The 17,449-nt window shown below is 36.2% G+C and overlaps 1 protein-coding gene across 4 annotated transcripts in view; it reads right to left on the bottom strand.

Annotated features, from left to right (window-relative positions):
• Nucleotides 1-17,449, bottom strand: part of PDE1A (phosphodiesterase 1A) — a 210,568-nt gene that overhangs the window by 43,905 nt on the left and 149,214 nt on the right. For all 4 annotated transcript variants that reach the window (XM_069022309.1, XM_069022308.1, XM_069022307.1 and 1 more), the window contains 3 exons: nucleotides 11,651-11,764; nucleotides 797-979; nucleotides 277-343 (listed from right to left, as the gene is read on the bottom strand). In XM_069022309.1, the coding sequence (XP_068878410.1) occupies nucleotides 277-343; nucleotides 797-979; nucleotides 11,651-11,764 (364 nt within the window). The remainder of the gene's footprint in view (nucleotides 1-276; nucleotides 344-796; nucleotides 980-11,650; nucleotides 11,765-17,449) is intronic.

The raw sequence follows: 17,449 nt of genomic DNA, 5'->3' as shown, positions 1-17,449 counted from the left end.
CCACTGGGAGCTGATAAAACTGTCTCATATTTCTATAAGAATTTCTATACAAATTTCATTCTATTGCTCTAATGCAATCTAAATTAAATCACAATTAATCAGAATCATATGTTGTTTTTGAATTTTAACTATTATTTTCTCTGTTCTGTGTGTTCAGTTCTGTAGTACTAACTATGGCTAGGGTACGTTCAGAAGAAAAATATTCATCTGACCTTAGAAGTCACTAAACATAAGTGCAAATGCATTCAAATTCCACAATGATTAAACTTCTTTCACCTTAAACGTGACTATCACTTCTGCTGGATAAGCCAAACCAACCATGCTTGAAGTTTTTCGGTACATCCTAAAAGAACAAATAAAATATTAAGAAATAGCACTCCTTTAAAAACATACTGGAACAGTTTATCTTTTTTTGTCTTTCACAGTTCGTGAAATAAGAAGAATCTATCTAAGGGTCTGGCCCCAAAGATTTATGTAATCTTTTATGACGTTGTGAGAAAAACCCCTTTGCAGGTATGTTACTCTTTAATGTTACAACAGTCTTCAGTACAATTTAGTGTAGAAGTTACAAAGCCATTTAGTTCATCCCCAGAATTTTCCAAGGCCTAGGAGATTTTACAAATTTAGAGATTTCATCTGGAATTCTGTATAGAAAAATAGAGTGGCTGCAGAAATTGAAGCATAACTTCTGGCTCAAAGATTTGCTTCAGGTTCATCCCACCGTTTAAAGGATCTCCAATGACAGGCACTGTGGTTAAATGCAGTACTTGTTGTAACAAGAAAACAAAGCTCTCACCTTTCTACAAAAATCCCAGCCTGTACAGCGTGCACAATGCTCCGGAATTTGGGCTTTTCCTCAGGTCTCCTCTTCACTATTCCCATTTCTCTTGTGAATGTAGAAGCTAACCAGTCCCGCACTTCCAGCGGGACTGAATCCGACTGGATGTCAGAGAGTTCATCTTCAGTGTCCAAAAGTTTCCTACAAAAAAATTAATACAAGGTAACCAACAAGACCTCAGACCTAATAAGAAGAGTACTGACAGGCGAGCAGCAAACAAAACTTGATTTTAGAGGAGCGGAGGTTGACTATAGTACCGATTCAGCACATCACTAAATGTCTTCTCTGGCAGACGGACTGAGACCCAGGGGAAGCTGTGCACAGCAGATATCTTCTCTCTCTCCCACTGCTCATGTTCCAGAAGGTAAAAGAAATAAAATGCAAGTTATTCAACTGGAGACAAGAAATGATTTTTCTACTAAGTTGTCAGAGCTGTGGTGGATTTAAGTGTAATCAATGAGCTATAAAATCCCAAGAAGACATCTAAAACAGCAACTGACAGAAATGTCAGCAGGGTTGCTGCTATAACTGAGAACACAATTGGTCTATTGATGTGTCCCCCAAAATGGTACAAGAAGTGTTTTGATATTTACATGCAAAAGTAAATGATGCTCAATAGCAATGATGAGGTGAACGGATGCCAATGAATGCCCTGTACACATGCTCATCATGCTGTTCCAGCACAATAAAAGCATTAAAGAGAATTAATTCCTTTATTTAAGATAATTAATTCCTTCTATGTAGACATCCGTATTTCTGTTGAAGACAGGGTAACAAAGTCATAGCAGTAAAAATATACAAGATTGGATTGCAAGCCAGCTTTCACAGTTGTTAGCAGTTCAAAAAGCTAGAAAAGTTATATACAGCTCTTGCAAACCAGAAGAAGTATTAAAAAAACTTCAACAAAAGTGAATTAGAGGCCATCAGTTTATTTAGAAGAAACATGTGACTAAATATTCTCTTTAAACAGACTCAACACTTCCATTCCACACTTCTATAAATCTTTTTCTTGCAGTTATTTGCTCTTATCACTCAGACTGCTGGGGTTTCCAGGAACCAAATCCCTTATTTAGTCAGATATCAAGTTTTCCTTCATTCAATTATGCAAGAAACCCCAGAGCTAGGATGACCTGAATACATGCAAAACATGCCACCCTTTCAAAATATTTTCTTGAAAGTGGTACCAATTGAATTGCAGGCATTATTTGATTACATATATCTGTTTCTCTAGTGCTGCCTTTCTGAAACACGGATGATTAAGGAAAGCCTGAGTGTGGTATAGTTCAAAAGAATCCCCACATAAATTTAATACTATCTGAGGGATTATAGGAAGATGCCTAATAGGAAGCATATCAGAAGAATCATATAAATTATTGGTGAACAGTGAGCATAGCGTATTTGTGCTCAGTTTCAGCAGCTCATCTGGCTTACAGTATATTTTTTGAGATTTTTCAACTGGAGTAAAAAAAATTAAAATGCACCCCTCATACTTGCCCAGTTTACTGAAAGAACAGCAGAAACATTCCCATTTTTCAGAGGCATAGAATTACCAGACTAGGAAGGCTCTTTAACATGGAGTACAAGAAGAGCAGAATGAACAAGAACTATGAAATTTTCTGACAGTGGGACAACAGCCAAAAATCAGAAACTTAATTTGGAAGAGCAGGACTTGTGTGGAGGCAAGGATTTGAACAAGTTATCTTGCAAAACTGAACCACAGCTGAGACTGGGCATAGGTCAAAGGCTGTAAACTGGCTTTATTCCCTAAACGAAAACCTATGTTACAGTCGACTTAAATCTGTACTAGTCTAACACTGTTTTCAAATATCCCTGGAGAAATCAGTACATTTATATTTCTGAAGAATATTTGACATTTGATGTATTTTTAGTATAATAAGGAAAAAACATATTTTTGTTACTATTCCAACTGTTACTCAAATGAGATTAAAATATTCCCCCAATTAGAGGACTATGGGCATTGGGCTGCCTCAGAGCAGCAGCCAGGATATTCCACATCACCTGTGGGGCAGGAAGCAGAGCTCTACATCAGTTTGCTATAAGCAGATGCAGATCTAAATTTGGGACCAAGCCCGGAGCTCTCAGGTATGAGCCACTGGAGTACAAATTAAGACTAGTAAAACACACTGCAGTCTCTCTAATGTTTTTAACCATTCATCTGTAAAGTAGGAGGACTATTCAGTCTGTAAATGACAGTAGCAGGAGTTACTTCATGAAGACAGAACAGAGAAAATAGTATTTGAAGTAAGTGTTCATTTGTTCTGTAATTTTCATGAGGCCACTGCTCTCTGAAAAGAGATGACTGAACAACATGCCAGGGAGGAGAGAGCTTCAGTGGCTCTGCTTCTAACTTAAATAACTAGGAAAGCAAGTGACACATGTAATTAATTTTTGAGCACAAAATCTTACAGATCCCTCAACACAAACGATTAATAACTTCTCAAAAAGGATTCGTTTCTTTCAGGTGCCTAATTGAAACCATATTCATGGAGAGGAAACAAGGACTAGTCATTCATCTCACTCCAAACCATTCTAGCATGCTATGCCTTTAAAAAAAAAAAAAAAGAGGATGAAGACCAAATAATATCAAAAGACAGGTTCAAAACAAAGGCACACATTCAAAGCACTGAACTTCCTATGAAATATTACAGGGATTTTTGCAAGATTTTGCAATCTAACTTGTAATTTTAAATTGCAAAATATAATTTTTAAACTATAATTTTGTGACATTTCAAAAAATGCAAAACTGCCACATAGGTTCAAAAATATCATTGGACAAATTAATGAACTTGTGACAAGGCTAGAACCTCTGGCTTAGCAAATATTTGGAATGGAGTGACTACAAGGCCCATAGTCCGATCCTCCAAATCAACCAACCTGAAGACCAGAGATTTCAGCCATTTTAAAGCTAAATAGATGTTCCACAGTCAGTCTTAAAGTAAAACTCTACTGAGATAAACGTCATTCAACTGGGAGGCATGAACTCAAACATCCCAGCTCAATTAATTAAATATATATATACTAATAGATGCCAAGGCACACACTTCAATTTTTCTTCCATGAAGCTAAGGAACACCCAAAAATGCTAGAAAACAAAACAACAAAAAGAGTTCTATCAAAATGTGCCACAGAAAATGCTTCTTTTTTGAACACAAAGTCAGAATTTCAGGGTTACATACACTTATTTTGCTCATGTATCATTAGCTTGTTAAATAGGTGCAATACGAGGAAGAGAGATGCGTGGGAAGGAGAGGGGGAGGCTTGGGTTATTTAATTCTATTCATTCCATGAGTAGAACTTTCATTGACAGTTGTGGGAATAAGTAAGACATGGCCCATGGCATTTCAGCTTAGCAATCAATTAATACTGCAGTCATAGTAACTAATAACCTGATCTTCTTGTCACAGTACTGTGTTTTTTGCCAAAAATAATTTTTCAAAATTCAAGTAGTGATAATTTCTAGCTCTCTGTTCATTTAATTAGAATTTTAAATATAGTAATGCACTAGTCAGAAGTATATTTCTTTTCCCTTGAGAATAGATCAGATGTACTATGGAGGAGAAAAAAAGAAAACAAAATTTAAAAAATTAAAATCAGATAATGGCTATGGGGGAAAAAAATCCATCTTTGTTGATCAGTCATGCTGCCTAACAGAGGTAGTGAAAGATTTCCAGAGGAGAGATTGAGAAGGTAGTATTAGCTATTTGCCAGTTAGTGAATTAATTAAGCCCTTAAGAGTGAATTAAAGGAAGCCCTCTTCTAGGTCTAGGATGCAGAAGAATTTATAGTCTAAATAGTCAGCTCATATTTTAATCAATTATTTAGTTCTATTAGCTCACTATCTTCCTGAATAAGCATGAATCAATATATTCAATCAATATTTCCATCCTCTATAGCCCATTACAATTTCCACTAACATCCACTAGAAGTTTCTCTTGATTCCCATGAAGGATAAACAAATTGCAAAAATGAATGAGGGGCATATTTAGTACATAAAGGTCTTTCTAAAGGAAATTATGAATTTGCCAACTTGTTGTACTAATAAAATTAGCACATTCTTAGAAGAATTGTCCTCATATGAAGAATTACCAATTAATTAAAATAAATGGAAAATAATTTTGTGTGAGTACAGGCATTACGACAGAAGTAATGTAGGAAGGCCCATTGTTACTGGAAATGTTCACTTGCTGATAGGTATTGCCTATTCAGAAATACACAGGTATATACCAGAGGACAACAACAATCTTAAGATTCAGCTCAGGATACTCATGATTAACAAATATCATTTTTCAGAGTACAGCTGTGAGCCAGTGTCTTTTTTCTCTTCTTTTCTTTTCCCTTTCCTTTCCTTTTCTCTTCAGTTGCTTTGATATGGTATTCTGGGACTTCTGTAAGGCAGGGACTAATTCAGGGCATGACTTAGAAATAAATCAGCAGCAAAAACTTTGAAACAGAAAAATTCAATAACTTTGGAAAAGGGATGCTGGGCATTTATTAAATACCCTAACTCAACTGAGACGCTTTAGTCAGAATTTAATAGATTCTCATTGATTTTAAATGCATTTTTTAATATAAATTGAACTCTCTTGTAAGCTTTCCTCTCAGAAAAAAAAACCAGAAAAAAATAAAACCAACAAAACCAAGCCACGTTAGCTTAGTACAAAAGATTTCAAAGGCTTATTTTAAGCTTTTATAAGCGTGGAATGTACTGAATTAATCTCAACACAATAAGCTTTTTCTCAATAGCAGCTTTTGCAAAAGTATCAATTGTAGATTCCCTTAATGGATAAAGTGAATTATTTACTTCAAATGGTACATTTGTTTCTGACATATTCAGGCAGAGCACATTTAACCATAGGCTGGCTATGGAGGACAGCATTACACGCTCAGCAAACTTGACCGAATATTCAAGATTAAAATTTAACTTCATGCTTAAATAATTGCCACTTCAAATCTCTCCCCAGCCAAGCCAGCTCTGAGAGGAATCACACAGACCATATTTTTCATGTGGCAAATAATTACCAAATAGAACAGCCCATTCCACCTGTTTTATCCTTGGCATTAGGCAGATTATGTTCTTTAATATTCATAGATTTTTTCCCAGAAAGGTAATTTTAAGGAGAAATATGTTCTAGATCTTTAAAAATAAATTACATCATTGACTGAATAGCCCACTGTTCTGTGAATGTATAAATGAACAAATTAATCTGTCTTTTCAGGTTGAGATTTGGAATAAATATTTTTTTAAGTTTTGAAAAATATGTACTTATCTTTGATGTAAGAAAATTTAACTTTCTCAATCCTTGCACCATCAAAGACATTTTTCTGGTGTGACCATCACTGCTGGTGTCCCTGCATAGGTATCAGTGTCTGAATTGGCACAGTTTCTGCCATAACCAGAGCCTTACAAGCAGTGAAACCTCTGTGACTCACAAAGTCAGCTCCATCTGGTATGCTACAGGTGAGAACAGAGTGCCAATGGTCCTGCAACGTCAAGGAACAGTTTCCTGCTGTGAGATGCACAGTAGCAACTTATGGAGTGCTAGCCCAGAGACTTGCAACACTGATACTAAAATACAGCTTGTGAAAGTTACATATGATAAGAAACATTAAAGGTGGATCCTTCACTGACTTTAGCTCTCATTTGAAATAGGAAGCTGCTAAATGTATATTGATGGCTAGAAGAGAGTGAAAGAAAGCACAGGGTTATCAAATAAGTATCATCACAATTTATTATTTTTTGAGATATTAATTCCTAGCCTAAGATGGAGTAGCTGCCATGGATTTGGGTTCTGTTGCAGTACTGAAGAACTTGAAAACGCCAGGCAACAGCCTTCTCCAGCTTGCAAACCTAACCCAAACTGCATACTGAAAGCTGCCCAAGAACAGGCTATACTGACCATTCTTCACCTCAGAATCTCCTGGAAACGGGAGAATTTCATTAAGTTGTTGGGCTGTTGCTAAGTTCCATTCCCACTTCCACAACACACAGCTCAGGGAGCACCAGGATCCAGTCAAGCATTTGCTCCTTTCTGTCTCCTTGCACCTCACGTGGCAAAGATACACACGTGGCATGTTCCTATCACAGATATTTCCACAGTGTGCTTGAAGGGTCACACAGACATTTGGTGAGAAGAAATGACAAAACTCTTTGTCTTGCAATTTAAACTATTTCCTTTTTGTCCAAAATTTGAGGATGTGTTTGTCCCTGTTTAAGTCCCAAAACAACAAAAAAAAATATTTGGAGCATTGCTGGAGTAGTACAGTGGAAATTCAGTGTAGTCCAAGGTGTTTATTACAACAGCAGTCCCAAAGTTCAGGTTTAATGACCTCCTTTTTAGCTAACATTATACATATCACAATGTGTACTTTTTTTCTAAATAAGAGCTTTTTATTAAGAACTGTGTTTGCCATTGTAGTGTCATTGAAATACATTCACTACTTCCAGAGCTCTCATGCAGATATATTTTTCTACAGTGTCACCCTTAATGACATTTCCTTTCTCTTCATGAACCTGTATTTGTTATTTTGCCTTGTTGAATCAAAGATGCTCAAAAAACCTAGTAGCTATATAATACAGAGCTACTTCATGCATTACTGAAATGCAGTCTCTTCTAAGTCAAAAGTTCTCAAGAGGTTAAAGCCTTATTAAAAGGGCATTATACAGCCTGAAACAAACAAAAACCCTGTATGGAACTGCAACAGCACAGATAAATATCCTCCTGAAATAAAGTATACTTTCTAAAATATTAAGGCATTTAAAAATAAAACATAATTGGAATAAACTGGTCTGATTTTACTCAGAACAACATAAAAGTATTCTCCACAATAAATTATTATTATTATTATTATTAAGCTTTGGAATACATTTTTTTCCTTTCATCTTGTAATTTCCATCTAGATTTTATTTGATTTATTTTCTTTTCAGTTAGTGTGAATGAAAAGCTGCATTTACAAGGAACGGAACAGCTGTCATGACTGAATTATCAGGCTGTATTTATTTCCTGTTTGACTCTAAATATCCTTCTTCCATTGCCTTGAGCCAAGTGGCAGGTACTAATGGAGAAAATTCTTCAAGATTTGTCAGAATTATTTATAACACCTATTAAGTTTGAACTTCTTCCACAGAGCAGATCTGCTGAGGGACTGGAACTGTGACAGTTTCTCTGCTTGTTTTCAGCTGATGGTGAACCTCTGCTTCAGCTACCAGAGTGTTAGATCTCCTTCACAGAAGAGTTTAGTGCAGCACTGAAAGATGCAGCAGTCCAAAAAAGAGCTTGTTAAACAAGCTTATTGAGTGACATGGGGCCACAGATAATGAAACTCATAGGAAAGCAGCACTTACTTGATGCCTGATGTCTGTGCTTTCCAACTTTCCATCAGCTCAGAACCTTTTATAGAGATATTATTATATATGTCATATATTATATGACAGTCACTGCCCCAAACCAATTTTTCCTCATTTTGGAAGGTTATCCCTACTGCCTATCCCTCTTCCTAAGAAGACTACTCTCAGAACTTCATAAATAAAATCTGTTGTCTTGTTTCTCTGCTTTTGCCCCTAACACAGCTCCATATCATTTTAGAAAGCTCAAGAATGGCAATGAGTATGTGTAAATAGTTACAAAAAATGCTCAGATAAATGGCTATAGTGTAGAGAAACAGAGAAGCAGATAAGGAGAAAGTCAGAGGACCTGAAAAAAATATTTCATCCTCTGCTAAAGGGTGTGAATTCTACAGATATTTGCAGCTGACTGTTGCACTTTAAATAAAGATTTAATATGCCATTAACTTACATATTTGAATGTTCTTCTATGTGCACACACAACTTTATAATATGATACAGGCTTTTCAAGAAACTCAAATGAAATAATGGTATACCAGAACAAAAAATGGCTATCTTCGACTGGAAGAAATTGGAACTGCTCACTGAAAAAAACCTCAGGCTTAAAAAGAGAAAAGTGGTTTTGCCAGAATAATGCCAGAGATTTAATTTTTAAGTAGCACAAATGGTTTCCTGGAGCTGTGGAAGAGACCAGGTTCTTCCTTGATCCTTGGCTACCTTGCTGACCATGTTCTGTGAGATGTGTCATACTTGGATCTCTTTATTGAATTTAGTTTTGACTCTTCTTTTTGCCTTTTTCTTCTCTGTGCCTGTGAAGAATTGCAGGAGATCCTTCTGCTATAAGTGAGGGACCACTGTCAGGACCACTTTATTACCCTGTTTCATAGAATATATATCATAACAGAAAGAGGAGTTAAGAGGATTCAAGTAATAAACTCTCTGTTTATTTCTATTCCTAATCTGTAGAGTGCTATTCCTGTCTGTAGAGATATTTAAAAGACCTTTCCCTCAGCTGATATTGAGGTCTGTCGCCCAGAAAAGTGGGGAAGAAGAGAACACCACAGACAGGATTCAATTTTAGATCACTGGTTGAAGCTGAGGTCTTCCTCTGCTAGGATAAGCAATGGGTCAGTAAATCTACCAGGACAAAATCCAAGGATCAAGACTGGGCTTAAAATAGAAATCATGGGTATTTTCATGTGAGTTGCAGACACTGACTGAACAGCAATTCATGTGTAAGAAACTTACTAAAGTTATTTGAACTTTGCCATGTATAAAATTGCAAGTTCAGGCTCAGCAGAAATGGGCCATTTTGCTTATGATCTAAACTATTATTTCTAATCACTAATGAGTGCAATTAACTCAGTTCCAGACTCCCACAGAAGTAGCTCTGTGCAAGACAAAGAACCTGCATTCTTTGGGGGGAACAAGGAGAAATGCAACCACACAAGCTAACTCAGCCTCCATCGGCATTTGAGTCAATGATACACTGCTTTGTTCATTAAGGATTGGCTTCCCAGGAACTCGAGAGACCTTCTTTGTGCATTTAGATTTTTGAGTGTAGACTTAGACTACAGAACGCTGGTCATGCTATTTGAAACATGATTATCTTTGCAGCTTGCCATGGAAAAGAGCCTACTATGAAAGTACCAGTGGCAACTATGGTGTTTCTCAGGCTCACAATAAATAACTCAATTGTTTTTGATGGGGAAGTGTCAAAATTTAAAATAGAACCATACATAATATTGTCCAACTAAGACGTGGAGCCTTGGTCTCTATTTTTAGGATAAATTTAACACAAAGAGCACCAGGTTAAAAAAACCCACATTATACTGATTCTGAATTTCACGGAGACTGCATTAGTCCAAGGAAGAGAAATTAAAATCCAAATCAAATAGTGTAAACCAAAATGAACAATAAGGAGATACAATATTGAAGTACAAACCACTAAAATTAAAAGAATAAAAATAGAAGAGTAGGTTTCATTATAGTCTCACTTTTGAATATTACTTAAAGCATAATTTGACTTATATGTCTACATACATATACTTCATAAATATAGCTATATAGGTATGGAAAGATATACATAAAATATATTCTTAATGCATATTTATATAAGGAATGCTATCAAAATTTGGTAGGCCTACAAACTCTGAGGTTGCTTTGGTGAAATCAAGTATTCAAAAAATAAGAGCAAAACAAGATACCTGTCTCAAGTATATCCTGATTTAGTACCATGAAAAATCAAAATACTCTGTAAAATACTGGATGAAATAAATAACTATTATTAAACATTGTTATGCAATGAGCTACGGAAGAGCAAAACTGTGTTGATACACTGCAGTGGAATTTTTGAAAATAGTCACCGTTAGGAGGTCAGAGTGGCCTTAGGATTAGCAAAGTAACCTGAGAACTATGAAAATCACTATAAAATTTTATATGTTTGGGTTTTTTTGGGCAGTTTAGTAATCTTGCTATCAAGTTGTATGAGGGCAATTAGCTTACTTAAAGATTTGCTTACAGCAAAAACAATGCACCCATTGCTGCCAGAGCTATGTATTGTCAGTGGTACCAGTTTTTCTTTGTGCCTGAAATGTCTGCTATTTGTCATGATATTCCCACACAGAGGCAGAAAGACTGGATTCCTCATTGCTACACTACGACTCATTTCCACAGAAGCCACCCCAGTTTAGAAACTAAGTAAATCTCAATTTATTTTCCTGATCCTGGTGCTATTACTCAGAAAGAGCTATGAATACTACACCCATTTAATCCCAGTGTTTGGGAGGTGTATGGAGAAATAATTAGTGGTTTATCTCTGAAACAGTACTTCAAGCACTGTATCAGCTACATAGATTTGCAAGGGGAGGGGAGGACACACACCACAGAGTGTTAGGTCCATAAAATAATTCTTAAATGTAGAACTGGGACATACACTGCACACTCCAGTGGTTCTGGGGAAGTTTTGGCAGACATCTTTACAAGACCATTCTGCTTAGAAAAAGCTTAGAAAGGCCAGCGTGCAGAAAGAAAAACAGTAAGTTAGCTAGCTAATTTCAATACTGTCCATATCTTAAAATTCTTTCAAGAAGCCAAATACTTAGAACTTCTATTTTAATTGGAATTAACCCACATGATTGCCAGTAATACGGCTAACAATAAACAGAAACTAAGAATCAAACATTAGAAGATGAATCACAGCTTTTCATTAATTTGTGTATTTACTGACCAGTTATTCGGACTCATTTCTGTGAGCACTTCTTTCCAGACAAGTTACATCCGACCTTTGGAATCTTACTCGCTTTAACCTTGCCACTATAAGACCCAAGAGCCACAAATGCTTCTTCTAATGTGTACAGACCTTCAGCTCATGCCAGCCACAATTGCATGCAAGATTTTAAAACACAATTTGCAACATTCTTTTCATTTTGTTTTCCCCTCAGACTTACCTGGTTTCATCAATATAAACTGCCTCCAGCACAGATGCCGCATATTCAATATTCTTTTTTAAATCCACCACATTAATGTCACCCTTCTCTAGCTGCTTTACCAAGCATCTTAATCTGTGAAAAAAAAAGAAAAAACAAAAACCATCAATGCAACAATTCCATCAAATTTGAGTGACTTCATTTTCTTATTGAAACATTGGAACAAACACAACAATGTAGAGGCAGGGACCATCACTCCATCTCTTGTCTCGTTTTAAGAAAACCTAGCTTTTTAGAGTGCATTTAACAACAACTGGTTTTATGTTTTTATAGCTTGCTAAATTTGTAAAGTGTACTAAAAAATTGCTTATACATTCCAGAAAGTCAGAGAGGTCTTATTAACCATCATCAAAGCAATTTCCTATTCATTTGTGACATTACTATTGTGCCTCAGTCTCTAATTTTTTAAAATAAAAAATAAAACTTTGTGTGTTGCCTTGCCATAATTTTTCCATGCTTAAGTGGTTAATTATATTTTTTTTAATATCCACAGTATACTGATTTTGCTTCACTCAAATATCTTTAATTTTTATTTAGGCCTCCAGCATGTTCTTGCTGTAGAATTTGTATTCATATTAATATGACCTAATATGGAAGTCTGTTGTTTCTGTGCTTATAGAAAATTCATCATTATACCAGAGGAAAGGCAGTGCCTATGGCAGTAGAAAAATCCAAATTTTCCCAAGTGTGTTTTTAACTTTTAGTTTCAAGAACTTTGTTTTACAGTGCAAACATGGATACACCCAAAGGGGATTTTGTAATGCATCAACTCATGTCTCTGCAGTAATACACTTACACAGACAAACTCCTTGAATACCAGATTTTTCCTAAACTCTGCTGACAAGAACACTTCTGCTCAATTTAACCATACAGAGTAGATAAAGCACTGGAGTGAAATGAAAACCTTATCAGTAACAGTGCAGAACTGTGACTAAATGGATGTTTAAAGCATAGGTTTTTTCTTTCTTTCAGTGCTTTATCTCTGAGTAGAAATAATCTGCAGTTTTGTATCATGTAAGATAAAGACTTCTGTAATTAAGGGTACACCATTATTATAACAACTTTCAATAAATAATATTTTTTATGTGCATGAAAAAATTGTGAAACAAGCATTTAGATAAAAAGTGCATTGAAATTGAGTCAGCAATGACTACTTTCAGAAAAAGATCATATTTAGGACATGAATGAGCATACATAAAATATGCAAATGTTACATGAAGAGGAGACTGAGAGGAAACCTCATTGCAGTTACAACTTCTTCATGAGGGGAAGAGGAGGGGCAGACACTCATCTCTTATCTGTGGTGATCAATGACAGGACTTGAGGGAATGGCCTGAAGTTGTGTCAGGGGAGGTTTAGGTTGGATATTAGGAAACAGTTCTTAAACCAGAGAGTGTTTGGGCCCTGGAACAGGCTCCCCAGGGAAGTGGTCACAGCACCAAACCTGACAGAGTTCAAGTGTTTGGACAATGCTCTCAGGCACACAGAGTGACTCTTGGGAATATCCTGTGCAGGGCCAGGAGTTGGACTCAATGACCCCTGTAGGTCCTTTCCAACTCAACTTATTCTGTGATAAGAATATATTTAATACATATATATGATGCATTATTTTCATTGGGTGCATACAATATCTGATTGGACCTAATTAAAATGTATAAATTAGAAAAATACTGTGATATTAAAAAAAAAAATTCATAAACTTGGAAAGCACTGTTCTGTCATAAAACCATTTTCATGTTTTTCTTCATATTTCTTTGGCCCAAGTACAATTATGTTCAAGTGTGTAAGGATAATTTTAGCAAATGGAGTTTTAAGACCAACCTCCTCAGTTCTCTAAAGCCTTAATTCAATTCAAATTAGCCTAGAACACGCAACAAAAAAGGCTCTTAGGAACCATATTTACTTGGTATTTTACACAGTGCATTGCGTATCAATGGAATGGAAAATGTAGTGTTAAAAAATTTTCTCAGAGAAATGAAGTGGGCAGATGAAATACTCTAGGAGCTCATCTCCTACACAGAAATAACCATATGCATGGGAGACATTTCCAGTACCTAACTTCTTCCATTTCCCAGGTACCTGTAGACTGAAGAAGGTTATTCATAGACATCTCCCAGAACCCAACACACACTGCAACTCTGCTGCGATGTGTGGTCCTCAGTACTGCACACAAATACACACACAGCCCCTCCTGAGCACCAATGCCAAAATGCCCAGGTGGGTCTGGCAGCATCAGTGCCACTACTTGCAAAATAGCTGTAGGGTGTTTCTGTCACTTCCACTGTTCCCTCCATATTTGACTGAGCACATCTCCGAATCACAGTTTCCAGAGTGGGAGCACAAATAAATTTGAAAACTTGTTTTCAAATATAGAAAAACACACAAAACTAAATTTGTAATGCTGCACAGCAGGGGGCCAGGCTCTAGTAGAAAAACATCAACTTAAAACAGCTTCAAATTCTACAATTTCCAGTGGTTCCATACTATCTGAGGGGATAGATCAGATGATAGGTATTTGGAATAATTTTTATGCTTGCAGGTGGAAATGAGTCCCTGGGGGAGCCTTTAAGCCGTAACGATCTTGCAACATCTCGCTGCAAAGGTGACAGTCAGCAGGTGTAACTTGTCCTGTGGGTACAGTTCATACTCTTGGAGGAATGCAGAACACAGTTAACAGACTGGATGATTTGGAAACACTGCTCAGGCAAATTTAAAGGGATTCTGAAGATGTTGCAGATTCACAGAAGTCCACAAGTGACCTCATCTCATGCACCACTCTTTGTGAAGACATCCTCAAGAGTCTTTAGCTGACCCAGTGCCGATCTATCAGAGAATCAAGGGATAATTTGCTTGCAAGGGACCTCCACCTGATACAAGCTCTTGCTCAAGACGGGGCTAACCGCAAAGAAAGGTATAACTTCAAAGTTAGATAAAATTACTCACAGGTATTTCTGTTCAAGCTTTCAATGCATGGAGATTTCAAAAACTCGTGGGACAACCAGTTTCAATGGCCAATCAGCCTCATGGTGCATTATGTTTTCACAGTATCTCACTGGAATGTCCTTTGTGGCAACCTGTGTGTCCAGACTTTGCTGTGCAGTTCCAAGAAAAAAATGTCTCTGTCTATGCTACAACTTCCCACTAGGAAGGTGGACAAGGCAATAAAATCCTTCCATATTGTCATTGATCACATGCTTGTCGTGTGATACTAATGAAGCCTGCCCCAGAAGTTAGAAAAATGGACTTCCAACACAGCAAAATTAAGTGGGTTAGAGCAGTATATGAATGGTCTGAAAACACTCAACATCTTCTGAATTAAAGTGAATAGCCACAGAGTTTAGGAGCTGACATTGCAGTAATGAAATTAATAATTTAGCAAAGAATAAACATGTCAATTTATAAGACTAAGCAACAAGTGTTAATACACTCATGGCCCACCATTCCACAAGACAAAGAAACTTGTGAAAAGGACAAGGAAAAGTAACAAAAAAGAATGATTGCTCTAGCTGTATTGGGTTTTTATTTATTTGCTTTCTTTTAATTGCGATAAATTGAAAACAAACATTAGAAATACTATTTGAAATCCTAAATGTTACTTAAAACTGGAAATAATTGCATTACCCTGCCTGTGAACTGTGCTACTAAGAAATAATAGACAGCAAAAAGAAAAAACCGGAGGAGCTATTTTGTGAAAGAGAAAAAAAGACTATTTGAACTGGCTTATAATGCAAAGAAAATTGTATGCAGAACGAATGTGATATAAAACATGAAGAAAAGAAGATTGTTTCTCTCAGGACACCTGAAAACTGCATTATAAAACTAGCAGCCCCAGTTTGTAAGGGAAAGAGAGACATCTGCAATTGATAAAGAGAGTGGGTGGAGAACCATCTTCTGTCATCTTGGGTAAACATCATTAAGAGTGCTGTGCAATTAAATGCATTCATGGACAATCCAAATGCACTCTGCTCCCACCTCTCTTCAATAATGTGTCTGTGACATTACCAGGGCCCGTGTTTCCCCAGTCCTCACCTCTCTGTGCAGCTGATGCCAGTGTCCAGCTGTGAGCAAATGCTTTGAGACCCACCCAGCAACACAGGAAAATCAGAGGAAACAAGGATTTTACTGGGAGATGAGGAAACATTTCTTGATTAACAATATCAAAATTACAACTCAATTGTTCCCAACTTCCTCATTAAAATTGCCCCATGTCCGAACCGAAGTTTTTTTAAATCTACTGTAGCTTTCTGGGGTTTTACCAAATTAACTGAGGGTAGATTTTGTGATGGTATGATATTTCAAAAATTTTCCTATGACAGTTTCAGTAACTACAAAAAGGAAAAAGAAGAACAATAAAAAATGGTAAGGAATCAAATATGACTTTTTGCAATGTAATCATAAGAAAGCCTTCTTTTCCAAGTAAAGTCCAATGAGAGAAGTATGTTTGGAAATACTAATATTGTCCTAAACACAGGCTGAAGTGCTAACAGAAAAAGGTGCAGGGGTGGGATTACTTAAAAAAGGGGATTTTAAAGTAGAGAGGCAGACTAGTTGGACAATTTCAATTTCAGATTAAATTTAAAAACTGCCACTTTTATTTCCAAGGTAAATTACTAGTAATCACTGAGAATAAATCAAAGACTCAGTTTAAGAGTCTTTAAGAACCAGAAGAGGATCATTCAGCCTGTAATAAACTACTGAACCTGAGAAAAAGACCCTCTGCCTGCTTTCCCTGAACTGCCTTTATCTGCCACGTAAGTCTCCCCACCACTGAGCACTGCAAACAAACAGCTTTCAAACTTACACATCTGGACTTCACTTAAAACTGTTTTGGAAACTTTGAACAAAAAAAAAATCTGGCTTTTACCACAGATCCTATTAAAGGGGAAGTGAAATAAACTGCAAAAAATAAACTGTAAACTAACGTTGCTTCCTACAATATTTTGAAATTAGTGAAAGTCACTGCTGAAGATGGGCAATGAACACATTGGTAATTCTTTGAGAATAATAAACACATACTATTGCTAATAAAAGAGAAATACTTATTGATGTTAATATTCACAATGCTGTTAAAAAATTATCTGTGCTGGTTAGATCAACTCCAAGTTGTAAATCATTACGTTCCCATGAACTAATTGAGGAAAGCCTAGCTGTGACAATTGTGACAATGTGTGAAAATGTTTAAGGACAGAAAAACTCTTTTTTTCTGTAAACAAGTTGTTTCATGTTGTGTTTTGTATATTTAATATTGAGTAATAAAATTAAATGGATTATTGTAAACTTTATTATAAAATTGATTTGACCCTCTAAATGAACTTCACGAAGTAAAAATAGGTTGATATGTAATGTGAAATTAAAATTAAAGGGGAGGAGAGTAACCATATCCTGGAAATATGGATAGCTGGTTTAACCACAGTTTTTCAAAACTTTGGAGAATGGAGGATTTTCCTCTAAAACTCTGTAATTAAAACCACAAACCAGTTTTGCTACCTGCAGTGATTCTTGTAATAATCAGTTGAATAATTTTCACCTGTAGAAAGCATTGGTCTCCCAGGAGTTCCTCAGCTTTCCAAGGCAGAAGTTACATCCTCACTCAAACATGAACACTGAAAAAAGATCAGTATCCAACAATTCCAAATCATGCACAATGAGTAGTTCAGCTAATCTATTAAAAATAGCCCAATTCCACAGTCCAAGTTGCTTTAATACCTATTTGAGATTCAATAAAGTATTTGAATAAGGGGGAATCCAAAATGGAAACAG

The sequence above is a fragment of the Aphelocoma coerulescens genome, chromosome 7 (assembly GCF_041296385.1).
Source record: "Aphelocoma coerulescens isolate FSJ_1873_10779 chromosome 7, UR_Acoe_1.0, whole genome shotgun sequence".
In the NCBI taxonomy this organism is placed as follows: domain Eukaryota; kingdom Metazoa; phylum Chordata; class Aves; order Passeriformes; family Corvidae; genus Aphelocoma; species Aphelocoma coerulescens.
Note: the sequence above shows the minus strand (reverse complement) of the source record. Positions and strands in the feature narration are given on the sequence as shown.